Below are 26,094 nucleotides of genomic sequence, written 5' to 3' on the forward strand. Positions count from 1 at the left end.
TTGAATGCAAGGCCTTATTTTGAAATTCGTCTTATTCCAAGATGTGTCCGTACTTTTTTCTGCGCTGGAATGCCAAAACGCGGCGTCTCCCATAAAAGACGTACAGATGTGTTGACAAATAATGCATGTGTTAAAAGAAGGACAGCTTTAATGCATGTATAGTTTTGCAAACGTACCAGTATGTGCCTCGTTCAAGGACAACATATTGCATGTTAAATGAACACGTTCTTTTAAAGACTGTGGTGGGGAGGGTGGCATTCTCTGTCCATGCATTTAAATAGCAACACAGGAAGAAAAAAAAAATGCTAACACACATTTAACGCGTCTTACAAAGGAAAATAAGTCACCCAGAGGTCTGCAGCAGTAAATCATGTCATTTCTTTCAAATAGATTTGGACTTATAATCTTATTTTTATCTATTTTGTGTGTGTGTGTGTGTGTGTGTGTGTGTGTGTGTCCGTTAAATTCAAATGTTGACAGAATAGGAGTACATTTTTGTAGATCACATTCAGACGCCTCGTCTCTCTTCTTCTATACTTCACTGTTGCCTGCATAGAGAGAGGTCCATGTTCGGGCTGCAACACAAGAAACAAAAGGGTTGTCGATGAGTGTGTGGCGAGACAGAGGGCGCTGAGAAGTACACACACTTCACTGAACACCTGCTAGTGCTGGTCTGAATACACCAGTTGCTCATTTAAGTGACAGGAAACAGAGCTCGGCTCAAACTGGCCCATTTTTTTCACAGAAAAAAACAACAACAACAAAAAAACAGGTTATAGTTCCCATGACAGCAACTACACCAACCATTAGGAGTCGATCTGGGACCACTGGGATTTTGCTGGTACGACACCATTTGTTTTTATATTGAAATGACAATAAACATGGTTAACGATGGCTATAATAACACGGGGCTGCAGAGGATACCGTCTCTGTCAGATGTGCGAGATGCAGCACACAAACAGGAAGTGTGCCGGGTGACTAAACATGAGGCTGTAAGCGAGGTGCAGTTCTGCTGGTCCCATTCCAATAAAGAACGCATCTTACTGTTTTACCCGTGTGGCCGTGTAATAAGGAGCTGTTTCACGGTGAACGGTGGCAAAAATTCCCTATGGTTACTGCTACTGTGGCAATTCGAAATCTGTTGCCGCAGAACGCCTTAGCCACACGTGACACTCATGATTTATACACTGAGTTCTGTCTGGCGGCACCAATCCAAGTTTCAAGGAGACAACGTGCATTTGCCTTGTAAACATGGCGGAGGCAGCGCTGGAGAGGGAGGTTTTTCAGCTCTCAGAGAGGACAAGGTCAAGAGTGTGGGTGTGTTTCCAATATTTTCAGAAAGGCGAGGGAGACTAAATTAAAGACAGCTAACCTGTCTGCTGTCAATGTAAAAATAAAGTCCCCCTGAAAGGCGGAAACGCATCCAACTCGTAGAGTCATCGTACGGAACGCCACTGAGTTCTTTAAGAGGTTGGTCTTTTTTTTTATTAAAACTACTGTTAACTTTTTTGGATGCTTAATGTGACATGAAATTTTATACTTATTATTTTTTTTCACTGCATCTCTGTCCCCATGAGCCATCCATTATCGCACCATCCACAACCCGTTCACTATGAATCACAAAGTTCATTTCTATGACCAGCCCGGTTATTGATCCGCATTTCCAAAAGCTCATTCCTGGAGGAGGTTCAATGTCAAGAGGCAGACCTGGGGAAGAGGAGGCGTTACGAGAGCGTCTTGACTGGAAGAATCCTAGACGGCTTTCTGATGGATGATTGGAATCACCGCCTTTCAGGAGGCTTCCCTACAAACAGCTGAACTCGAACCAAGTCACTCACTTCCCTCTTTCTTGAGATAAAGGATAGTAATGACAGGTAAATAACAGCGCTGAAACCTCACCAACGCTCATCTGTGAAAACCCAAACAACGTCAGGGTGGAGAAGTAATCTCTACGCCGTCTAATTTCTGAATGCAAAGATTCTGCTGCATTTTCATCAGGGACACCAGCTGCATCAAAACAAGCGCTCCTTCTTTCTCCCTCAACAAACAACGAAGTGATGTTTCACCCTATGATGCAGAGCAGCAGAAACAGAGCGTAGAACCCTAGTGAGAGTGGGACGCCGGTGAAGGGGGGACGAGTTACGCAAGGACAAATAACAACGTTAAATCAATGGAAAGAATCTAATAAGCTTCACTGAGCACCTTCTTTTTGGTGGTGTGGAATTTTTTTTGGACCAGACAGTGAGCTGCGCATTTGCGACGGCTGCAGCATCGCAGAGTAACACCATAAATTTGTGTAATCACTTCAAACTGCTGCAGAGAACTCCACCGCCTGACAACACACACACACACACGCACGCAAATAGGAGAGGCCGAGTGGGCTGTTTTCATGTTCAGTGGAGGAAGGGGTGTGTCAAAATATCATCCATCTTCCTTCAGAGTCACGCAGTCGGTCCAACTTTAAATTTACTGTTACAGACGCCGAACTCAATACTAACTAGCGTGACTGAAGATACCAGACTTCAAGCGCCGTAAATAAAATAACCAAATGCCGACCACAGCACTTCACTGCTACAAACAACCATAAAAATATCATATTCCAAACACCGACTGTGTTTACACGCGCTTGGTATTGCTCTTTTTTTTTATTATCTCCTATTCCTAAAATGCCACCAACTAAGGTGCTGACACGGCGAATAATAATGAATTTTCCACTAATAACCCCGTGAAATGCAGCCGCACAAACTCTGACTGGCTAGGCGGAACTAAAGTTTGCTGCCGTCGGTTCCCTCCTGTCCAGTTGAAATATAAACGGTGAGACATTACAGGTATATTTTCTCCTGAAGCGCGTTCACTGAAGTGAAGAAAGTGGCTTACTTTGTCCTCACGCCGTTATAACAAGTTAGCGATTGTCTCGGGTCGTTCGATGAGCTGCTTTTGTTTGCCAGCCGTCTACTAGCACAGCTGTGCGTCTGGCTGTGAACAGGGAGGACACTGTGTGCATGAGGGTCTTCAACTGATGTTGAAAACCTTCAATCAAGACAAATATTCCGAGGATGCCGTATACATGTCCAGAGCCCACCCACCCGTCAATCAGAAAATGCTAAAATGTCGGAAAATATGGGCTTACAGGGTCCTTATCAAATTTGGAATATTGTCCTTTTCAGACAAATGGTGGAACGTTGAGTGTGTGTAAACATGGATGATACCGTGTGCCATGTGGGCGTCACTGCTTCCTCTAAGATTTTAACTACAACTGTCACAGTTCAAATGTGACTGAGCAACATTTTTCAATAGACATGGTTTGAGGTCACAAACATCAACCCTCAACATCTTCGGGGGGGGGGGGGGGGAATTCCCTGCGTTTACAAAGTGACTTTGTTGCGCTGTGAAAATATCTCGCCACTTGTATTCGCAGCCGGTCGCGGCTAAATACCGTTAATGTGGCTTTCAAAAGGATGCTGACTGGAGTTATTTACTTTTACCCACACAAGAAACCATTCATGAGAGCCACTCCAGATGTTTGGACAACTCACGTCTGCAACTGAGCTAATGATTGCTACAGTCTGACTGAACACAGGAAATCTCCTGACACACTACAGAGGGCAGACGCAGCCTCACCTGTCTCGATGGCATGGCTTTCATTTTTCTTCCACTGCTCTGCGACGTCATTTGCCAGGGGATCATCTGGATTGGGAGCACTTAATAACGCCTGGATAGACAGCAACACTGTACGGATTTGCAGGGCTGGGGACCACTTATCTGGAGCAAGGAAAGACGAATGGGGAGATAAAAGCGACAGGCTCGGGGTGAAATTTACGACAGAAGCGAGGCTTTTTTTTTTAATGTAATATAGCATCAGTTTTACTGGAAAAACAGTGAATCAGGCTGGAGATGCTGGTTAATGTCACAACTGAGAATGGCCAGGAGGTAGTAAAAAGAGGAGTAGCAAACTACTACAATTCATCAGACAACTGCTCAGAACCTTTGCTAGCTTCCTCAAATCAGGCATGTTCCGCAGCCGGATGGTGAAGTGGCTAAAGCTAGCGAGATAGCAGCGTGTCAGCGGGGAGAAGTTGGCCAAGTGAAGTATAAATTAAGAAATGCTGCACTTCCTTTTATGTCGAAAGGTGTTGACCTATAACTGGATTATTTTTTTTATTTTTTTTGGTAACATTATAATAGAAACTATCTGATGTAAATAAATTATATGTGTATTGCAACGCTGACAGTGCACTATTTTCCTTTAGGGAAAGTTGAACCTTTTTTTTTTTTAAATATATATATATAGTGCAATTTATTTTCAAGTGGAATGTATTTGCACACACCTTGTTTAAAAAAAAAAAAAAAAAAGCGATCAAAATCACTCGAGAAAATTGCAGTTGTTGTCTGGATAAATACAACAAACGTCATAAATGTCCCACTAAAGTAATAACAGTTGCCTGCCTCCAACTTGTTGCCTCATTTCCTGCAAACGTATCAACTATTACCTCTGCAGGGGTTGTTATGTTTGCAGGAAGGTATGAAACCTCTGCTTTCAAAATTGTACGAACTTAATTGAATGTAAAACTGCGTCTTACACATGTGGCTGACTCTTAATGTCTTGAACAGCAAGTGTGATTTTCACAGAGGTGGTCAACACGGGGTTTGGGGACCAACAGGGGTCCTTGAGGGGATCCCCACACATCAAGGCCTGGCTTGGATTGCGTGAATATTTCAGTGTGACAACAGTATGGACTCTCACAAAATAAGTCGTTCTTAAAAATGAGCCGGTTGTCGTGTCCTCTTACCTTTCAAAATGTCTAGACATATTCTTCCCAGTTTGTCAACATTGGGGTGATAGATTTTGGTCATGAATCGCACTTTGGGAGCTGCCATGGGATACTCTTCTGGAAGAAATAGTTCAAGTTTAAATGTGCCTCCTTCAAAAGGAGAATCTTGAGGCCCCGCAATGACCACATGGAAGTAACGTGCATTCCCTTCGTCGGGCTTAGCCGTGATCCCCGGAACAGGCTCTGCCATCAACCGCTGTGTCTCCTGAGTGTGGTCAGAAGGAGAAAAACATCACACTGTCACGTCACTTGTCAGGACTGTAGAGGCGTCGGCAGACAACACTTGAAAAAATAATTGCCCTGCTTAGTCACTAACTGAACTGCTTATGAACACTTTACCATTGAAGGGGAGGGATGGAGAACCGCAATTCGCAAGGAATTGGTTTAACTGCAATGCACACGGAATTTCAGATCGCCGCTTGTCCGTTTGTCACTTTACAATTATTATTTATGAGGATGATGATTTTTCAGTCCCAGTTGCGATAACCAGGGTTTTGAGGAGTACAAATTAGAGCTGCGCCATTCTTGCTCAAATGTGAAGCACAATTTTTCTCCTTCAGATCATGCATCACTCTCACGATTCTGACACCCCCCCCCCCCCCAAAAAGAGACTAAAACCTTTACCGCATTCTTCAACAAATCTGAGATGCCTGCTCGTTCTGAAGGGTCTCGAACAGACGACCTAACATGTGAAGGGCTCGACTTAAATGGAAGATACTGACATTTTATCCTCTTCATACACGAGGAACTTGAAGTGTATAATGGTACTTTGTGACGTGGCTTGTTTATGGTGACGTACAGCGATTTGTCGCATGATTTTTGTGCCTGTACATCAACGTCGATTTTAAACCTAAATAAGTTGCACTCGCTGAAATGTTGGGTTTTCTTTTCCGGTACGAGCACAACATCGAATCTCGACCTCCCTTCTTATAATGGTTCAGCAAGCCCGGGGTTCTGTTTATATTGCATTCTTTTTTTGAGTTCACATTTTGGGTTTCGTTCAGTTCATCTTGCTTTGTGCAAAAAGGAGAAGTAAAACATTCCCAGGAGAATGTAGAAACGCTCGCACCAAGCTAATGTGAACAAACACTGTAATGTGTTTTGCAGTCATTTATGGTCACCGCTGAGCTAATGCCTGTGCTCTTTGCTGTACTTTCTCAGCGAGGGCAGAGCTAACACGCCATCTGTGTGTGTGTGTGTGTGTGTGTGTGTGTGTTGCACACTCAGCAGATACACACAACTCATTCTATTTCGCTTCCTTGTGGAGCCACAAAAATTGCAGTTCACAAGTGTAGTGAACCTTGGCAGTAGGGGCTGACAGCCGAGTGCAGCGAGTGAGGAAGAAAAATTGAAGCGAGCGCCTTAATGTTGAATTAACAGTTGCTTTTGCTCTACCTTGTGTAATTGTGATCCAACTAGCAAGTGAGATAGCTCTGGAGTGGTTGACGCGTGAACGCAGCACACCACAATGCGTAAGAAAGCAGAACACAGAAAATCTTCATTTAAAATTTGGTTACGTAGATCATGATTCCCTCCCCCCTCTGTTTAATAATGCAGCATAGCACATATCTGATGAGTGTTTTGTCATCAAGCATGCCTCACTATGTCTGTCTACTACTATTTGTGTCATGATGAGACTGATAGCCTATTTTTTTTTCCTTTTCAAGTATAAAACCTAAACTTGAGTCATGTGATAGCAAGCGCTGAAGTTTTACCTGAGTGTTACAAATTAAGATGAATAGAAGGAGGTCGAAAGGGTCTCGTTACAGCGATGATAAATTACTATATCTGGTACTGAATCGATACATAGATTTCCATATTTGCTGTCAATCAGTTATAAACATACAACCGATAACATAAGTTTTAAGGTAAGGGGTTATGCTTGTTCACTGTATGTAAATAATGCATCACAGATTTAGGGTTCTAATGCAGAACAGTGTCAGAAAAAAAATGAGCGACAACAGATCAAGAGGAGAAAGTGGAACATTTGACATGCAGGTGCAAAGAAACACCTGCAGTAAACAATGAGGAAGCTGCTTCAGTCTGATCATAAATGCATCATTGAACTGTTTATTAGGATTTAAACAGCCTGACTAACCTAATTAAACCTGGATCTGGTTTTTCAAGTTTAACATCCTATTCAACTGAAAGAAACCTGCTTATCTTCACGTCTAAAATGTGGCGGAAAGGGTTGAACGCGCCCACTGCCGGACCAGGCCCGGTGAAGTTGCGGTAAGGTTGACGGAGACACCGCAGCGCAACAGGCCTTTAACGATTTGCTCCGTGATATTAGGAAGACACAACAGCAACATAGCTGGTTTACTGTGAGGATTTATATGCTCCGACACCCGGAGGCCAGCGATTAACATCAGCGCCAGACATGTGAACCAATCGCTAGCCTAGCTTACTTAGCGAATCCATTCATATGTCGTCCGAGGGAAATTATCGTTAAGTGGTGATTCAGACTGGAAATGATCAAAATATAGGATTAAAACGTGAACCAACGATACAAAAGCTGATTGATTTGTTCAAATAAATCTACCGCAGACTGAGCAGAAGGGAGTAAACGGAAGTGGCAAACAAAACACGGACCAGCGAGTTAGCTTGATAACTAGCTTGATAAGAGCTAACTGTGCTAACCGCGCTAACGCCAGGCTACACGCTGGATCGTAGCAATTTTACGTCAATATTCTCATGTAAGAAATACCCCAAACCCCTCACATGGGTCTATTAACATATGTGTAAGGTGTTCGGTATAAAGTGTACCTTGATAATCCTACGAGGCAAACCGGCCATCTTGTGTTAGCTATTATATTTTTAGCCGTGGACTCGCCTTCTCTTCAGGCTGGAATTGACTGAGCTGCCGGGGCGGGTCAGAAAACTCCCTCTTCCGGTGTTTTCACATGACGTAAGGAAAAATGCTGCTGGGCAACATTTTGGCTGTGCATACATGTCTTTATTACTGCTATACTCGAAGAGTATCAACACAAGTAAAGTCTCATGTAACGGGCGAATATTTCTATTTTTGATGTCAAGATTTGTTTTAATTCCCTGCACCAATAAATATTACAATAAATCAACACTTCTCTCAGAGACATTTAATAACTGAACATCCATTTGTACCTACAAAGAATATTCATCATTGCAGCTTTAAATGGAATTTAATTAAAATGAAAACCGGCATTAAAAATATTAATTTCATCATATTTCCAATCGTAATATGTACATTTCATGATGAAGACCAGCTGGCACATATAACTCCTGAATGTAAACTTTTACATTTTTATGGTTCTATGGCATAAGTTCCAAATTCTGTACCAATTCTTAAAATTGTCACAAAATCCAAAATTTAAGTACCACATATGCAGGAAATACTGACCTGTTCCTCTGGACTTAAATCATATAAAAACCCAGCTAAAAATGTTTATTATGTCAATGAAGACAAAGCATTATCTTTATCAAGGTGAAGCTCCAGGGATGGAAATGTTTTTCATCCAGCCAACTGAAGTTTTTTTTTTTCCATATATATATATATATATATATATATATATATATATATATATATATATATATATATATAAAACTTCAGTTACTGCCTCTCTCTGGAGGGAAGCTCATGAAATGCTCTATTTTTGTGTTGCGATGCAGAACCAGCCTAATTAGGTGATGCATTCCAGTCACCCAAGCCTTTCAGCTGTATAATTTTTCTTCAAGGAATGTATTCAAAATCAATTTTAAAAACTGAAGTGCTTGATTATAACCCACAGTTCAGCAAACCTTGAAGCTGATAACACAAAAATGCACTATTGACCCGTTTTAGAAAATGAAAATCAATCCAATATAGTGAAGTAAATATACACCGGGTTAAGCAAAACGTAAATATGAGCTCATAAAAAAGAAGTTTAATAGTTTATTATACAGAATTGTGACAACAAGACAAACACACTTATTTTCTAGTTTTCTAACTTTCTATCTGTCCTTTGGTGGATTCTTCTTTATGCGTCTCATGTGGTAGCTGTGAACATTGAAAAAAGAAAAATATCAGACACCAAATCAAAACCTTTTCCATTAAGTACAGTCTTTTTGTCTGCTTTAATTTGCCCCACAATTATTGTCAACAATGGAGTTAAGTGTACTTACTGTCCCTTTGGGTACCATTGATGCTTCGTGGTGAAAAACATCTTGCTCAGCTCCTCTATGGTGGGCCCCGTTTTGTTACTCTGAACCTCCTTGCTGAGATGGGCCTTCAAAACCTGGTCGTGGGTCTCAGCCCCGTTTATGAGGGGGTCAGGCCGCACTATAGGCTGCAAAGATGTCATCATGAATTACAACATCAAACCGCTGATCCGATTTCAAATGGGTGTGATTTCAGCTGTGAGAGAAGGATGGACTACTGTTACATTTGCATCTAAGATGCCATGTGTAGAATTTAGGATGGATTATTTGCAAATCCACTGTAATGTTCATAGCTGCGGTTGCATAAGTCAGGTGAAACCAAGAATTATTGTGTTCCTAGCTTTGAATAATGCTAGAAAATTCCCTCCTACCTGCGTGAGCTCGTATGGAATATCTTTGGCTGGATGGTAGCACACAATGGTTTTCCCATTGGAGGTCAAGCCGATTTCCACATTACTAAAAAGAAAAGAAAAAAAAACATTTATTGAAGCTACACACCCCCTTTTTGGGGAAGTAATTCTATTTACCATCCTCCCAAAAGTCAGACAAGAAGATAGAACCCCAATCTCTCATCTGTCTGTGCTGAGACACACAGAGACCAGGTGAATGCTAGTTAGCTTAGCATAATCAATGATTGTAGATGGAAAGTGTTAGCATCCTTTTATCAAAAATTTAGGATCAGGGTTTTAGTTTGTCCAGGGGTTATCCTCCAGTCCCTGATCAGTAGTAACAGTTATCCTGTGACTAATGCAAATGTGTCTTTCGTTGACCAGGTTACAACTGGGCTTTTGAGGAGCTGCCTCAATTTTTTAAAATTTGTTTCAAATGTAAAATTAAAAAAGGTCTAATAATGTTAAATTATGTTATTGCCATTCTGAATGTTTGGGGGGGGGACCCTATTGAGATTAATATGAAGAAAAGAGTACTTGATTACTTTTGACAAAGGTATGCTAACACTTCCCATCAATTACAATGCACTATGCTAAGCTAACTAGCACTCAACTGGTCTGTGTATCTGATTTCCTGAATGTGGCACAGAGGAGAAAGGAGTATCTTTATTCCTATTTTGCTCCGATGACGAAGGACATTAACACCTTAATGACAGGACATCACTTGCAAGATTCAAATCGAATTAAAATGGATTCAAGCTTCTAACGTACCAGTTAGGGTCATCAAGTGGAAGACTGGATTTCTGTCGAATTGGCACCAAACATGCTACAACAGGAATGAACATAATCAAATATCACTTTGTTAAAACAAAAAATAAGCCAAATGATAAACTGCAGTACTAAAATATTGTGAGAGGACAGGGTGGACTAGGTAAAGAAATGTAGGAAAGTCCAAGTGGGAAAAATGACATTTGACCAGGTTTCCAAGCCAGTCGTATTCTCAGATCTCTCATATTTAATAAAGTGTAACTTAATTAAGGGTAATTAAGGAGTGTATTGGATTCAATTTCAATTGACACGGAGCTGGTCAATCGTTGCTGCACAGACAAGACGTCAAGGTTAGCCACTGTTCGCTTCAATCTCTGTTATGAGTTTAAGGTTATTGACGGTAAACTCACACTTATATTATTTGACAAAATCGTTTTAATTGGATATAAACAGAACTTACGCTGTATATGTCGCAGTTTGGAGCAATTCGAAAATCCTCTCAGGAGCGTGTGGAGCCTGGACAAATAAACCGACGCCATTTTCAGCAAAGTTCCAATGTGCATCACTGTAAGGGTTCCGTGCTACTGCGCCTACTTAAGTTCCGCTCTACACGTTATCAGTAATAACAGGCCTGACGTAACAAAAACAGCTATTTGCAGTTTATTGTAAAACGGCGGGCTGATTTTTATATGCTGTAATTTAGATGTAGACTATTCGGACATCTGTTTAGTCTGCTAAAATTTAAAATAGCATATCTTCCCTTAAGATTCCCTTCAGACAAAATACCTTAAAATTCAAACTTAAAACACAATAGGGTCTTCACCTGATGTACCTTCAGGCTCAGGCCCTAATTATTAGATATAATTACATAAGCAACGCAAGATTTTCTCTTAAAATGTTGTTGGGAAATAAATCAAGGGATGTGACACCAAAACTGAGCCACGGATACAAAAACAAAGGTTGTGATAGACGCAGTGTGTTCAGTTTATGAATTTATCACATTTTATCCAAATAGAGAGCAAAAAACAACATTGATGTTATAAATTTTTTTTTTTATTGGATATACACATTCTGAAAAGCCTGTTTGTACACAGATGTCTGTACAAGATCTCAATATTTCATATTACCATTCATACCATGTAAAAGGTATGTTAATACTTTAATAGCATTATACTACACTTGCAAATGTACAAAGAAAGATTAAAGAATGTCACTGTTTACATGACAGCTTCACCTCTACCTGTCCCTACCAAAGTAAAAGATTCCTGTAAGATTTGATGAAAATTGTTTGTTGACTGAAAAAAAAAAAAAAAAAAGGTGAGCAAAAGTTGTTCAGGTATGTTACGTCCTGTTGTCACTCCGTTCCAAAAATGCAAGTCTTTCTGGAATGCAGCTTTTGATGCTTTCACTCCCTTTTGCGGCATTCCGCTATAATGCATGAGAATGTTGCCACAAGCGGAGAAGCGGGATGCATTTCCTGGGAAGCACAGTGTACTGCTGCTCCTAGGAGACTTCCATGTCAGGTGCGGCTGCGGCGCTGGAGGCCTGTGATCCTGTGTTCACCACCAGGCGCTCTCGATTGCCAAACACTTCAGCCACTGCAGGCGAACAATCACAAAAACGTCATGTGACCACTGTTGACATTTCACCACAAAGACTTAAACTCATCAAGTGTGGCTGTTGTACCTGCTGAGACATCACTTATATCCCAAACACGCAGGCCGTCTTTCTGTCCTCCGAAAGCGTAGACGAAAGGCAGATCGGGGCAACAGGAAGCGCAGAACAACACTCCCTGTTCACATGTGGGAAAGAATTTATGATGACGTCTTCAGTGAGGGCACACGTCAGCCACCGCACACGCAAAACAACAAGAGATCGCAGTGATATCTGACTGACATGCGGAAAGAAAAGTCAAAAGCTCTGAGAATTTGAGACTTTCTTACCATTTTCATGTCTCTTGAATGCACCAGGTTGGGTTTGTTCCCCAGAATGTCCCAGATCTTCACATGCTTGTCCGCAGATGACGTGACCAAGCACCCTTTAATCTGGCTGCTAAGATCTAAACCTGCCGAGACACAAGTTTACATGCAGATGATGATCGAACATGCGCACACATTCCTTCTGCTACAAAGAGATGCCTGTAAAACTGAACACCCACTCATATTTCAGAGACGCGCGAGTGATTGGACTGGAGGGAGAAATGTAGTTATTATTCTATTTTATGTGCTAATCTGTCAGGGATTGTGTGCATTTGGCGTTAATGTCAAAACACGGGACGAGGTGAATAACACCGGCTCCAGCTGGTGGCTAATTTTCATCTGTCGTCCCTACGTTAAACGGACATCATTACAATACGGCACAGAAATAACAACAGTTTTGACTTTGGGGAAAAAAAAAAGGAGTAAAAGTGCATAGAGCTCATGCCCCAGCCTCCCTGTAATCTCAGAAAAGTGCATACACGCATATTAACGTAGCAGCAACAGTCAAGCTCTCGAAAAACAATGCAACGTGATAAAAGGATATAATCAGAGAGATGCTGACACGTTTGGTTACTCAGCATCCGCTAGTAACAGCTGGCTGTGGAGAGATGATCTATACCTCTCTGCTACGTGCTACAGGTGGTAAAGCTCCCCCTTGAGTAACGAATGAGGGTAAAACGTTTCCAGACTTCACAGGTTTGATTAACAAACTGAATTTAATTCATAGCGCCACCTAGTGGTTACAGGAAGTAGGTCGGATGTAACAAACGTGATTGACGTCAAAATGACACTGTAGTCTCAAAATGACATGGAGCAACGTGGTATTTTGTGTGTGTGTGTGTGTGTTCTCTAGCGCTACCTAGTGGACATGGGAAGAGATAGTCACGCCAAAGTACACTCTACAGAACAGTGTTAGTGCGTGTGTGTGTGTGTGTGTGTGTGGGGGGGGGGGGTTTGTTATTCATTGCCGCTCGCAGCTTTCTAGTTTCAACTGTGGTCGTCTTTGTTTCACATACACACAAACACACTCTTGACCTACCTGACACTTCCTCATCGTGCGCCCTCAGTGTGAACACGGGTTTATCAGAGCGTGCGTCCAGACAGTAGACGAAGCCGTCCTCTGTGCTGGCCTGAGACACAGAGATGGATAAGCATGGCAAATGAATGTGAGCATCTGGTCGGTGTCAGCGAAGGTTCGCCCAATCCTATCCAGTCTCATGGCAAAGAAGCCACACCCACCAGGAAGTTACAGGGTGAAAAGTGGTTCCAGACCACTCGCTCTACTTGACCGCTAAACCTCCACGTTCGATGGCTGTCGTCTGGACTACGGCAGTCATAGAGGATGGCTGTCCTGCAACAGTGAGAACAGTCGTTTAAAACCAACTGCGAATGAAAAACTGTGTTTATATCTTGTAATTCTAAATGTCCTTACTTGTCATATGATCCAGATATCAGCGTCTGTGCTTCAAAGGGGTGAAACGCCAACGTCTGAACCTTAAAAAACAAAGAGATTTACGGCAGCTGAAGCCTGAATACACAAGATATACAGTAAACGCAGAATCATCTTGTGTGTCACTGAGTACTTTATCAGTGTGTCTGCGCAGGGTCGTGGCTGTTTTGCCTTGAGTCAGATCCCACAAGATAACCGTGTCATCTGCTGATCCACTGGCCAAGACATTCCTAAAATTGAGGAGATTTTTCACAATAAAAGCCCTTCTATGTTGGTGTATGGCAAGTCGACTTACACGCATGTTAGATCAAAATACAATCAGGAAATACCGACCTGACCACTTTGTTCCAGGATAAATCCAACACCGCATCTGTGTGCCCATCGATGGGCTCTGCCGCCGCCGCCGCCGCCTGGCATCAACAGGCAAGAGAGAATTAACACGGGTCGTAACTTTAGAAAGCCATTCCAGATGAAGTCAGCTAACACATGCGTGATTCACTGCTGATACTACATATTGAATGCTGCTAATTAAGTGAGCCGTTTCATGCCTTCTTGCTCTTCTTTTTCTTCTTCGTGGCCTTTTTGCTCCCGAGGGAGAAGGCTGGCTCTAAACAATCCACCACATCCAGGTCCCACACGTCGATCTGTGGCGTCATGTTGCCCACAGCGGCGTAGTTCCCTGCATTTGGAGGACAGAGAGAAGACTGCTGTCAAGATCTAGCGGCTTCTGCAGTGCAGATTTAGCTTAATCTTGATTGTCACAACCACATATCATAGTCATAAAAAGGACGTGTTTGAATTTATTATTCCCTAACCCTTTTTTTTTTTTAATTTTGCAGAGTGATCCAAGTACCTTGAAGGCGCACCACATTTGATTCTGTTCATTGTCCTTGTGTTTTGTACTTCATTTTCTTCTGTCCATGCCTAAACTTTTACTGACTGTTTGGGTCCACGTTCAAGCTAAACTTGCGTTTTACAGAGGGCGTCAGATGGATGACGGTGTGAAGTTGTGACTATGTTGACTGTTGGAACATTTAAAAACACATTAAAAAAAAGAAAAACTTAAATAGAGTTGTGACACTTGTTACATGTAGAGGGAATTCTCAGAAATGATCTGAATATTCTGAAATCTTGTCGTAGCAAAGTGCGCGTATTGGAATGCAATTCCTCACCTGGTCCTTCGGCGGGGTTTGGGTCAAAGTTCAGCCACTCAATGCTCAGTGGGTAAGCGGGCAGCAGGATGTCATGGTGAACGTAAAAGGAGTCCTCCTCTGAGTTATAAACTGTACAAGAAATCATTCTCCGTTAGATTCTATTCCAGAATTATAAATATAATTACAATGTTACATTGTTCCAAACCAGACAAAAATGAATAAATAACAAGCAAAGATATTAACGCTGCGTCTCCGAAATGGTCCACTTCACACGAGCAGATATTCACCGTGGATCTCCAAGTTGCAGCAGTCCTTCTCAGCCTTCCCTGCCAGGATGAGATTGTCGGTGGGTTTGATCTGGAAGTCTCCCCGTTCGTACTGGTCCTGGAGAGACCAACAAGGGCGGGTGAGCTGACGTGACGTCGTTAATTTAGGGACAAAGCTGCAGACAAGAAATTTTCTAAAGATGTTTTGATACACACAAAATGTTCATCGTCCTTAAAAAACAGGACTTCTGGTTTCTTGGTCAACACCAGGGTTAAAGTTGAACAGGAACAGCTCTTCCTAACACGAAGGCGAGCATTTACAAAAACGGACTATATTGTTTAAACTTTTGCGTTCATCTCCATTTCAATTTCAAATGCTTTTACTATAGAAACAGTTGTGTTTAGAGTTAAAAAAGAAGCTAAAGATTGTCAGGTTCAAAAAGGAGTGGAAGGAGGGGATTTAATTTGGGTCTCCATCTCACCAAGCACTTCTCTTGAGGAAATCAGAGTCACAACTCCAGGAACTCACTGTGTCTTTAAGAGTGATGTAAGGATCCTCGTCATTGGAGCTGAACACTGTGAGCCCAGCCAGACTATCACCCAGGTTGGCTGTCGCTGCATCACGGAGAGACAAAACAAGTTAGTGAATACTAAAGCGTACACGCTAAAGAATACGAATACGCACTCGCTCACCGGTATCTTCTTCATCATATCTATCTAAACCATACTCTGCTAATTCATCCTCTTCTTCGGTCTCTTGCTTTGGAACTCCAGCATCATCCAACGTGACATCATTAGGACCCTCTTCAGCAACTATACCCTCATCATCCTCTTCTTCATCCACAGCTGCTTGTTCCCTGATTCAGCAGAGAGATTTAAATAAAATGGGACATCCGAAATTTTCAACAGCGGTTAAGATTCCATTTTTTTTTAAACATGCTGTTAAGAGATCAAACTGACATGTAGCTGACAAATTTGAGCCATATCCACTTTTTCACCACTATCCTGCATCAATGTGTATTTGTTTTAATACCCCAGCTCCTCCTTTGCCTCAGTGATGATGCGTTGTAGCTCCTCTTGGCTCAACTCCACCTAGAGAAGAATACAACAGTTTATAAGGACACACACACTCAGTTGGGGAGACATAAGATCGCCATCTTCTCCACAAACATGTCAGCACAACAACAGAAGCTATTATTCAGACGAAATAAATGCTGGTTTCTATCAAAATCAAGTAGGTCTCCGTTTTTCTTAGAGCCTCTTAATCACACTCATTGAGATCCAGGAGACCTTTCAACTATAGAATGACCACAAATGAACAAAAAAAAAAAAAACTTTTTTGAACACTGTGACTATTTATTTCTAATAGCAGGAGCCCTATAGTTAGGTTTTCAACAGCAAAAGTTTCAGTCATTCTAATATCTTGTAACAGCTACATGAGTATAGGACCATAAAGTAACGTAACATGATGTCAAACGAAACGACAGCTATTGTTTTGATATTCTGGTGTGAGAAACATGAGCTGTGAATCAAAACCGAAAAATAAATCGTGCCCAAAAAGCTTTTTAAGTCAGAATATCCACCTTGTTGACACAGTAGCATCTGCTCGGCTAACATCAGCTAGCTATAAGTGCTAATTACCTTGTCCGGCGTTCCCTTGGCAACGCCTCGTCTCACCCAGCCGACACAAGTGATCTGGGAACTCATGCTGGAAGTAACTGCTTGTTCTGTAGGTATAATAGAAATAATGACTCGAACAAGTGTTAGCAATCGCACTAACTGAACTCACGTATGGCCACTGTGGGCGTACATGTGACAAAACATGATGGGTCCTCCGTCGAGTTCCTTTAACGTACGCAGGAGTTTCTACAAGCCTGCCTGATCAGAAATGTAGGCGAAAAAACGACAGGAACCGCCAACAACAGTCCATTTTAAAAATAACGCAATATTGCTAAAGTGTTTATTTAATATTAATCACGTTTTTAATCACATATTTCTTTTATTAATAGTAAAATAAAGTAGTTTAGAGATCTAGGTTAAACACAAGGCAGAGGACAGGATGTGTCTGTAGACAAACAAACGTGGTGGCATACGATTCAAAATTAGAGACTTTTAAGTCCCCCAAAGTACAAAATAAATACATTAAAATATAGCATTTTGAGAAAATACATAGCATGTTCTAAAACGGCTGAGTTACTTCTCCGAATCCTCATCCCCCCCCCCCCCCCCCCCCCCAGATCTAATAAAATACAATTAGAGGGTGACAGGATCTACAAAATTGCTGAACTAACTTGAACTGCACTTATTTATTTGAAATTAAGAAAATGCATCTTCACTGATAATGAAAGAAGAAAACTTTGTAAACACAAATATCATGAATTAAAAATGAAGTTTTTGTTCACCAAACAGTGGCTATGATCCCCCCCACCCCCACCCCACCCCCCAAAAAAGGCTTATGTATCAGCCTATGATTGCAGGTTGTACCAAAAACCATTAAATAAATCACTATGACCTGTAGGCCATTAAATAAATCAATAGGGTAAACGAGGGCAACTTTTTGTTTTATTAAAAAAAATTTAATGGCACTTTATAAAACAGACAGACAGACGGACAACATGCATCATCAGATATAGCCGGTATGTGATACTGTTTACATACATTGTGGTTATGGTACCATCACAAAGCCAGTCAATAATACAGTGGAGGTATTGATCAAAGACGTCATCGATGATACAGGAGGAAATTATATTATTGATGATATCACAGGATAAAACATGCAGTTAAAATAACCTGCAGCAGAGTGGTGATCATGGCACAGAACGTAAGTAAAAAGAGCAGCATAAAATAGACCAGGGTACCAGCAAAACAGTACTCGTATCATCGACTAAACCACTCGAATCAACTAATTTAAAACAAAAAAAATCAGCCAAACTGAACTGTATTTTCAGTTACGTTTCTTTAGTATATGTGCTTACAGGTGAATTTGTGAGCTGTTCAACAGATCGCTTGTAACAGACTGGAAGAGTAACAAGTTAACGTTGCATTAACATGTTTTTAATAATACTGAAATTAAATCAGCACTTGAACTACAACAATTATCCAACAGTGGCGTGTGTCAGAGCTTTGAGCTGCGACAGACACAATGAGTCACCGCGAAGCTAAAAATTCATGAAGTGGAAGAACTGGAAGACACTTGAGGGTCAAAAGATCATTCCGGTGCTTTTCGTGAAACAAAAGCAGGGTCCGCTAGTTTTATCCACAGCTCGCAATCACACAAAGCGGAGCCGGATGTGTCGGCATACAAACTCAGCAGCTGTTTATTCATACTTAGCACTATCCCTCTGAGAAATTTCTGAAAGTGAAACAGAGGAAGTGGGCATGCTGCATCTCCTGATAAAGACCGCGTGATATGGTTGAAAGTTCGAGAAACAAATTGGCCAATATCATGTTCACCTTAGCACATCGCGTCAGCAGCGCTAGTTAGTGGTATTCTGGTAGCGTACTGGCAAAAACTGTGTGGTCGACATCACCGAGTAGCCATGTGGGAGAAGAAGAATGGATGTGTAACGTTAGCTGGATGGAAGACAGCAGATGGTCAGATATGTGGCAATATTTTACATCAGAAAACCCACAATGGCTTAATTCCGTTGATGTTTATGTTTTAGAACCCGGGTCAGGTCATACGACAATGATGTAACCGTACAGTATCACATCTATAAGGTTAGTAGTATTTACACGTGTTAAACATAGAATATATATGTATATGTACTGTCTTTAACAGACTGGTATCACATCAGTGTTCGGTATTTTCTGATTCGCGAGTTCAGAAACAGTGGTATCAGTCAATGATGTGACATCGCTGCTTCTCTTTGTTGTAACATCCAGCCAGCAGTTGTTCTTGACATATATAAACTATCTGCTAACTTTAAATGTCAGTGACTTCTAATTTATTTACGTTTGACTGTGTGAATTTATCAAAAGTGAAATCTCAACAAATCCTTTGAATAAACCCTAAAAGCCACTTAGCCCCATCATTTTCATGACAATCGTCCAGTTTTTTTCCTTTACCGCACTGTTAAAAAAATAAAGACGCTGACTTTAAAATTTTCACTGGAAAAAAAAAGTCAACTTTTAAAAAGTGAAAGGAGACAGATTGTCTGCTCCTGTTGCATTTTGGTGCATAGATCGGTGCTCAGGGGGGTCAAGACCTGACACCAGTGGTTTCTTCTTGTCCTACGGCCTCCTCAGAAGTTTCCGGTGTCTTCCTTCTTACCTGTTGCTAAACTTCTGGCTTGCTAATTTTGGCATCAATTCACAGGATGTGGACCAGGTGAGAACTGGATGTTCTGGTCTCCTTCTATCCTCTACACCCTTGTTGGCTTACAGTCAGAAATCAAGTTCTATTTCCTCCTTTGCCAGTTTCTCCTCCGAGAGGTTCATGGTGTCGTCCTGGGTAGGTTTCAAGCGTCTACTGACCAGCTTGAGGTTTGTCTCGTGGAGGATAACCTGGGTCAAGTATTTCTCTCGTTTGATTTGTTCTTTCACAGCATACGGGACGTCTGGGATCACGTAGGATAAGATGAACTTCGTCAGGTAAACGATGTGCTGTGACGAGGAAGGTCATGACTCATTCATTGACAAGTTGAAATATTTGTATTTCTGTGCCTCTGAGGTTCTCTCTTGTGTTCATACGTACCTCAACAACAATGATAAAAGCCATTTTGGCAGCGATCACATGCCAGTAGTACATGTTGAATTCGTACTCCTTCCTGTGGCCGGGAGGATAACGGAAATCTCGATACCTAAAAAAAACAAAAACAAACAAAGGAAAGTTTTGTTTTGAACTGTAAATGTTTCTCTCTCCGCAACAATCCCAGCACACACTGGTTCCCTTCCCTCTTGTACCTGCAGGTGGTGATGTTGCCTGGTGTGCTCAGGGGTCGGCTGTGGTTGGAGAAGTCGTTGGTGTTGAATGTGGAGAGCGAACTGTTGATGTAGCCCTCCATGGTGTGAGTGGTGTGATCTCCATATGGGGGGACAGAGAAGGACCAGTAGTAGACCAGCCGTGGGATCATGTCTGATGTAAAAGCAATGATCATCGCCTGTTGAGACACCAATGCGTGTCATTTTTCGTTCTTTCAAATTGATCATGTGAATAATTGTGCTTCTTTTGGTTCCTGGCTAGGCCTCTGAACCTACGGAGGGTATTTTGTCTTTATTATGCAGTTAAACAAAACAGGTTTGAGAGGGAGAAACTTGCAAAATTGCAAGTAAAATTATTTTATGAGTTTTTCTAAATTTATTTTTGAAAATAAAGTTTTGTTTGCAAATTAAAAAACCTTTGCTGAACATTTTTTTTTTGGTTTGCTAGTCAAAAAGGTCTGCTTCTCCATACACTGAGGTTTTTTTGTTGTTGTTTTTTTTTAGTATGCAAAACAAAAACTAGGTCACACTTTGTATTCTGGCTTGATTGCTACTTATTTCTTGAGATTCACAATGTCTGGTACCCAACTCGAACTGGAACACATCTACAGATCTACATCTTTTCAACCAATTACAAATATCTCAGTCTGTTTTTTTTGTTGTTGTTGTTGTTGTTTTTTTTACCCTAAATGATCTTTATTTGGAGTTCCATAAGGTTTAAACTGCTGATTACTAAACATCATCATCAATTTGTTACATATTCTGATAGAATTATAGAATTTCTACCAGAAAACAAACAAAAGACCAAAAAAAAATCCATATATTTAATACAAATTCCAAATTATATTGAAAATCAGTTTTCTACTGTCCTCTTTATTGTTACCAAGCAATAATTTGTTTACTGAGATAAAAATAAAAAACACCCTTTGTAAATATGTAGAATGCACAAACAGAATTGTTTGATTTTTGTATAGTTTTCGATCTTGTTTCTCTTTCTTTTTCTTCCTTTTTCCATGTGCTTGCTTTTGCATATGTAAAACGTAAAAGAAGACGTATGTGTTTGTGAAGTGGCGCTTACGTACTGTCATCCCCAAGTGGGCGGGGCCAAAGATGATAGAAACAAAACTAAAACTAATGAAATAAGAAACGTGTGCATTTATAAGTCCGTTTCACAAAATGTCAACAATAAAATGATCATTTAGCAGCTCTCTTGTGTTGTTAGTGTTAAATTAGAAGCACTGGTCAACTGTTACTATTCAGCCACTTACATTTGTTGCTACAGCCAAGATGGCGATGCCCTGGAGAATGGGCTGCCAGGCTCCGATATCCTGAGCCTTCTCTGGAACGATGCGGCGAAACTGGGTAGTGATTTTCCAGGCGTCGACCCGAATCTCAAACAGGTTGTTGACCAGCGCCAGAACAGGAGCAAGAGGGAAGGAGGCCACAAACAGGGTCACGAAGCCAAACTGGATGACTGAGCGTGACAAGATGCATGTAAGAAGGAAAATACACAATTCCATTATTACTGTACACCGGCTATTATAAAACCACTATTAGGTTTGTGAGCAAAGTCACTCCTAAAACCTATGTAATTACAACCTGGCCACCAATACAACTGTTTAGCTATGTAACATAAATCAAAGAAATATAAGGTGCAAAGTTCCCTCCAGTTTTCAGGCAATGTGATTTGATGGGTGGGGTGAGTGAACGCGGCCCCAATCAGAACATATCGAGATAGAATTGTTCCTGTTGAACAAAATCACTTCAAATGCTGGTGTGTGTTTTGGTAAGAGTCAAATTGGGAGTCCAGAATAAGACTCGGTGTAACTAAGTGTGTTGTTATGTTTTCTAAATGATACGCTTTGCTTCTTGAGGGATTGAACAACCGATACCTGTAAAGGGGCAGCAAATGTTAGCTTGGCTAGCTTAGCATAAAGACACGAACAAAAAAAGCACACTTATGTGTACCTGGTTATATTTTGTTTGCTTCACTTGAGGACAAACAGAAATGGTTTATGAGGAGTACAACAGCAGTATTTCGTTACATAACTCTGTAAATTCCATATTTTTCTATGTTTTGTAGGTATACATATTAGACAAACATACAGCAGGTGCATTTGGGAGTTGTGTGTTGGTAGGTGTGCATTTTATCTCCGGAGGCAGACAACCTGTTACACCCTGCTTACACTGTTCTAAGCTCCTAGCCTCTTAGCTGTAGCTCAGTCTATGAATCAACTAGCATCTTTATATCGAGCATATCTTATGTTACTTCTCCCTCGTCACGCAAACATGTCATAAATTACCATATACAACAAAGTCAATAATCGACTGAACATTACAATCATCGAACGACATTTTCATCTCTGTCATATTTAATGCGTCTCTTCCTCTTCATTCAAATGTAAGCATAAGCTAACAAGCGACCTCTCTGTGAGCCTGTGGTGCGACCTGTTTTGTGATACATCACTGTCTACCTCATTGACACATCTTTATAGGATGTAATTAGCCGGCGCACCCTCACTACACTATGTGTCAGCTTTACAGGAGATCAAGGAGGAGGACTCAAGTCTTCTTCTTCTTACCCATCTCGAGGTATTCATAGAAGAGTCCCAGTTTTGAAATAGCCTGGAGCTGGTAGTCCTGCTCCCAACGTGGAATCACTTTCTGGGAGGCCACACGGGTACAATGGCGGAAAAACAAATTCTTCACCCACCTGTGTAAGCGTTACGATCATGCATCAGTGACTGTGTGAAAATGGAAAGCTGTTCTATATGACACTTCAGATTAACAGTAAAAATATTGCTGTGAAGACATGTTGTATCTGTGAGCTATTGTTGCTAAAAGGAAGCGTTTAATATTTTGGGAAATGTATTCTTTTTTCCTGAGCTGCCAGAAAGTATCAATATCACTTTTGAATCTGCTAAATGATACGAAGCTACAGTCAAAAGCATCAGCTTCCTCAATCATCCGCTGGTTGCCTGGCAACAGCAACTAACTGCAGCCTTATAGTTTAGTGCGATTGATTTTCTAACATGACCCTCCACCAGGAATGAAACAATCCTTTTTCTGGGATGTCAAAGTTATTTTTTGAGAATTATGAATGCTTACGGTAATAAAACCTCTTGGATGTTGTTCCAGATGGCTTTGCCACCCATGATGATTGACAGCTGAGTCGTCAGCTCAATCAGGCAACCACCAGGATCACACTAAGGAAGGAAGGAGGAGTCAAAAATAACACTTTGGTATTAAGTGAGCAGATATGCAGATTGAAGCCGGACAAATCGTACCTCCTCATTCCGATACTTTCCCAGGAGGTAAACAGGATCTCCTGGGTAGCCGACGAACTTCCCTTTGGCAAAGGCGATGTAGAAACAAGAGGAGTAATAGTTGACAAACTGAAAGAGGAACATCTTCAGGGTCAGACTGTTCTCATAGTCCGTCTTGGTCCTCGGAAGCTCTGGCGGGTGTGAAAGGGGAGACATTACGGCGCAAAATCCGCTGTCGTGCATTTTAAAAACAAAATTCATCCTTTAACAATCTACCGAAGTTGGTGATCCAGATGGCGACCCGCTCGTAAAGTATATTAAGGATCATGATGACAACAAAGCTGATGAGTGAAGCGGTGACGGCAGTGGCCATCTGTGGCGTCACATACTCCTTTAACGGCTCCAGCTCCTTCAGGTCTTGAGCTCGGAGTTTGGCAGAGAAGGCAAAGAATGCTGCCAGGCGGTAAACAATGATGGCCACAATAGATGCCAGGATCAACAGGATCTGAAAATGAATGGGAATGTATTTAAGCCTTGATAAAGCAACAGCCACAATGACAGGAAATGTGCCTGAGAGAGATAGAATCTCACTTTTTCCTCAGCAATTATTATCCATTTAAATCCAGAAAGGAAAATGCAGGAAAATTACAAAGCTATAAAACGAAGACTTTAAGATTTAATATACCAAAATAAAAAAATGGCATTTATTTACGTTACCCAAAATAAGACTGTCCCAATTCCAATCGACACCCGAACACATCGTCCACAGGCAGTAAAAGGCACTTTTTCTTTCACCTCAATCACACACAAATAAAATACATGAAATACAAGACATGATTATATCTGGACATATCTTTAAGTTATGCTTTCAAGAAAAAAATACACATTCAAAACCCATCGACATTCCTTTTTCCTGCTGTATGATCACAAAATGGATTTTCCTACAGTGGGATAAAATCTAAACTGCTATGTGTGAGCGTCATTTACCCCCGTGACTGGGTTTTTCCTCTCATAGATGCACTTGGCCTCATATTCTGGACGAGGCGGCTGTTCTTGCTCGAGAAATTCCACAGTGTCCCACTCATACTCCAGCTCTGCCTGGTAGCGCTTCCAAAACTCCAGGAACAAAGTAACTACAGCGAGGGTGTGAAAAAGAGCAGCAAAGACACACTTGATTGTCTGCGTTCCTCTGTAGATACAAATATTTAATGTGTGATCCCGCCCCCCCCCCCCCCCCGAAGAATAACCGACGAGGAGAAATGACTTACCCCAGATTGCCATAAAAACAGCAAACACGAGGGTTCCAAAGTTATCAAATATGCACAGTTTCTAAAAAGAAATAACATAAAAATGAAATCCGTTCTCATGCCAACAGTTAAACATGTTCATATACGTGATTTATGTTAAATTGGCTACTGCGATGGCAAAAATGATTCTCAAAGTCAGAATTTCCAAAATGTAACATTACGGAGCTGTATACTTTCCCTGTTTTTGGGTTGCGCACCATTCGTGGTATGGTAGGACGATGTTGAAAATAATTTTCAAGGAACACATTTTTCACATTCCGAGGATGTTGCAGTGGAAAAAAAATGAAACTCACCTTTGAAGCTTCGCAGGTGCTGTTTAACCTCCAGTATTTGCATTCTTTGTCACACTGCGGACACATCACTATCCTCCCTCCAATCTCAGGGTCACACACTTCTTTGCTACGGACATAAAACACGTGGTAGGTGAAATACACATTCACGAACGATGTCGAAAAGGTGACAATCAGTCAGTGTGTTGCTGGTTTAACAACGCTCATCGATTTCCAGGAACTAATCTACCTTTTCCAAACTTGTCTCATGCTTCGCTTGTTGAACTTCACTTGACCAAAATAAACAATTTCGCTCATGTGATGCGGATCCCTAGGGGTCTATGTGGTGAGCCATCGCTATGACAACCAGCTGCAGATGTCGTTTGAAGCTCTGAAGCCTTTCGCAGTCTAAATATGTGAGAAAATAATCTACAGGACATAATTTAGACAGACAGATGGACGGTGGCGTATTCTGCATGTAGTTTACCTCCATGTGCTGGTTTCTTGAGTTTTGTACCCGTAAATGAAACACGCCAGTCCCACAACAGCAGCCAGGGCCAGCATTACTGTGTAGAAACCCAACCAGGCGAAGTAGATGCCAATCTTTTCCCCATAATACTTTCTGTAGGACAAAAAAAAAAAAAAAAAAATCATCGCCGTGCAACTGTTGTCTTTCGTATTTCTGAAGATGAGAATATAAAAACTGCTGTTGACCTTATGAGGTCCAGGGGTTGCATCTTGTAGAAGCTTTTGGGATGAGCCCATTCTTGATAGAGTAGATATCTCTCGTTGGGGCAGCCTTCCTCTTTGGACATGACGTTAAACCTGCACTAAAAAAGCCGAGGCACAAAAATAAGCGCTAACGCACAAGAGTTTGTCAGTAGAACAATGCAACTCATTCACTCCCCGCCAACCAGTCAAGTTCCCATTCCTGTTTGTCAATGCTCGTAAAATAAACTGTATGTGGCACAGAACTTAAAGGAATTTAATAAAAATGTTCTGAAAGTGCATCACTTTATTTGTCATGATTAGCACGTAAATCCAAGCATTATGATCAAAAATGTGGCCTTCACCAGAAAAGTCTAATCAGGTTGTGTTTGCGTCCAAGTGAACATTTACGCCAAATTGTTAAAAAATAAACCTCAAGCTGAGGTATCACAAGACCAACAGCCTGTTTTGGGAGGTCATAGCTACCTTGACCATCAAAACAACCTTTTCTACCGAGTGAACATTTGTGTGAAGCTTTATGAAATTCCCCCGTGGCCTTACTGAGAAATTACAAAGACAAAAGCATGTTTTGTGAAGTCTTTTTTCA

The 26,094-nt window shown here is 41.2% G+C and overlaps 4 protein-coding genes across 7 annotated transcripts in view; all 4 read right to left on the minus strand.

The window, feature by feature from the left end:
* Positions 1 to 397: 397 nt before the first annotated feature.
* ube2nb (ubiquitin-conjugating enzyme E2Nb) lies at positions 398 to 7,749 on the minus strand. Its single transcript, XM_086202178.1, has 4 exons — positions 7,599 to 7,749; positions 4,791 to 5,037; positions 3,622 to 3,762; positions 398 to 575 (listed from the first exon to the last, which is right to left on the minus strand). Exons 1-4 carry the CDS (start codon positions 7,626 to 7,628, stop codon positions 532 to 534), a joined length of 462 nt encoding a protein of 153 aa, XP_086058304.1. The 5' UTR covers positions 7,629 to 7,749; the 3' UTR covers positions 398 to 531.
* Positions 7,750 to 8,435: 686 nt separating this feature from the next.
* Positions 8,436 to 10,742, minus strand: mrpl42 (mitochondrial ribosomal protein L42). The gene is made up of 5 exons (XM_086202469.1): positions 10,626 to 10,742; positions 10,169 to 10,223; positions 9,380 to 9,464; positions 8,973 to 9,136; positions 8,436 to 8,847 (listed from the first exon to the last, which is right to left on the minus strand). Exons 1-5 carry the CDS (start codon positions 10,726 to 10,728, stop codon positions 8,802 to 8,804), a joined length of 453 nt encoding a protein of 150 aa, XP_086058595.1. The 5' UTR covers positions 10,729 to 10,742; the 3' UTR covers positions 8,436 to 8,801.
* A 696-nt stretch (positions 10,743 to 11,438) lies between these two features.
* On the minus strand, positions 11,439 to 16,845 carry pwp1 (PWP1 homolog, endonuclein). The gene is made up of 15 exons (XM_086202470.1): positions 16,656 to 16,845; positions 16,048 to 16,106; positions 15,708 to 15,871; positions 15,544 to 15,629; positions 15,036 to 15,132; positions 14,767 to 14,877; positions 14,143 to 14,273; positions 13,928 to 14,004; positions 13,728 to 13,824; positions 13,577 to 13,638; positions 13,384 to 13,495; positions 13,184 to 13,274; positions 12,109 to 12,230; positions 11,852 to 11,957; positions 11,439 to 11,763 (listed from the first exon to the last, which is right to left on the minus strand). Exons 1-15 carry the CDS (start codon positions 16,719 to 16,721, stop codon positions 11,669 to 11,671), a joined length of 1,476 nt encoding a protein of 491 aa, XP_086058596.1. The 5' UTR covers positions 16,722 to 16,845; the 3' UTR covers positions 11,439 to 11,668.
* Positions 16,846 to 17,553: 708 nt separating this feature from the next.
* ano6 (anoctamin 6) overlaps positions 17,554 to 26,094 on the minus strand; it is a 33,836-nt gene continuing 25,295 nt past the window's right edge. For 3 of the 4 annotated variants that reach the window (XM_086202183.1, XM_086202182.1, XM_086202181.1), the window contains 14 exons: positions 25,494 to 25,609; positions 25,267 to 25,401; positions 24,804 to 24,909; positions 24,472 to 24,532; positions 24,191 to 24,336; positions 23,921 to 23,998; positions 23,480 to 23,708; positions 23,225 to 23,394; positions 23,046 to 23,143; positions 22,520 to 22,650; positions 21,206 to 21,411; positions 19,920 to 20,116; positions 19,711 to 19,816; positions 17,554 to 19,619 (listed from right to left, as the gene is read on the minus strand). In XM_086202183.1, coding sequence (XP_086058309.1) covers positions 19,401 to 19,619; positions 19,711 to 19,816; positions 19,920 to 20,116; positions 21,206 to 21,411; positions 22,520 to 22,650; positions 23,046 to 23,143; positions 23,225 to 23,394; positions 23,480 to 23,708; positions 23,921 to 23,998; positions 24,191 to 24,336; positions 24,472 to 24,532; positions 24,804 to 24,909; positions 25,267 to 25,401; positions 25,494 to 25,609 — 1,998 coding nt within the window. In that variant the 3' untranslated portion in view covers positions 17,554 to 19,400. The remainder of the gene's footprint in view (positions 19,620 to 19,710; positions 19,817 to 19,919; positions 20,117 to 21,205; positions 21,412 to 22,519; positions 22,651 to 23,045; positions 23,144 to 23,224; positions 23,395 to 23,479; positions 23,709 to 23,920; positions 23,999 to 24,190; positions 24,337 to 24,471; positions 24,533 to 24,803; positions 24,910 to 25,266; positions 25,402 to 25,493; positions 25,610 to 26,094) is intronic. The other variant, XM_086202184.1, reaches the window with a different exon arrangement.

The sequence above is a fragment of the Aulostomus chinensis genome, chromosome 4, assembly GCF_037954235.1.
Source record: "Aulostomus chinensis isolate RoL2024-O1b breed Wild chromosome 4, RoL_Achi_v1.0, whole genome shotgun sequence".
In the NCBI taxonomy this organism is placed as follows: Eukaryota; Metazoa; Chordata; class Actinopteri; order Syngnathiformes; family Aulostomidae; genus Aulostomus; species Aulostomus chinensis.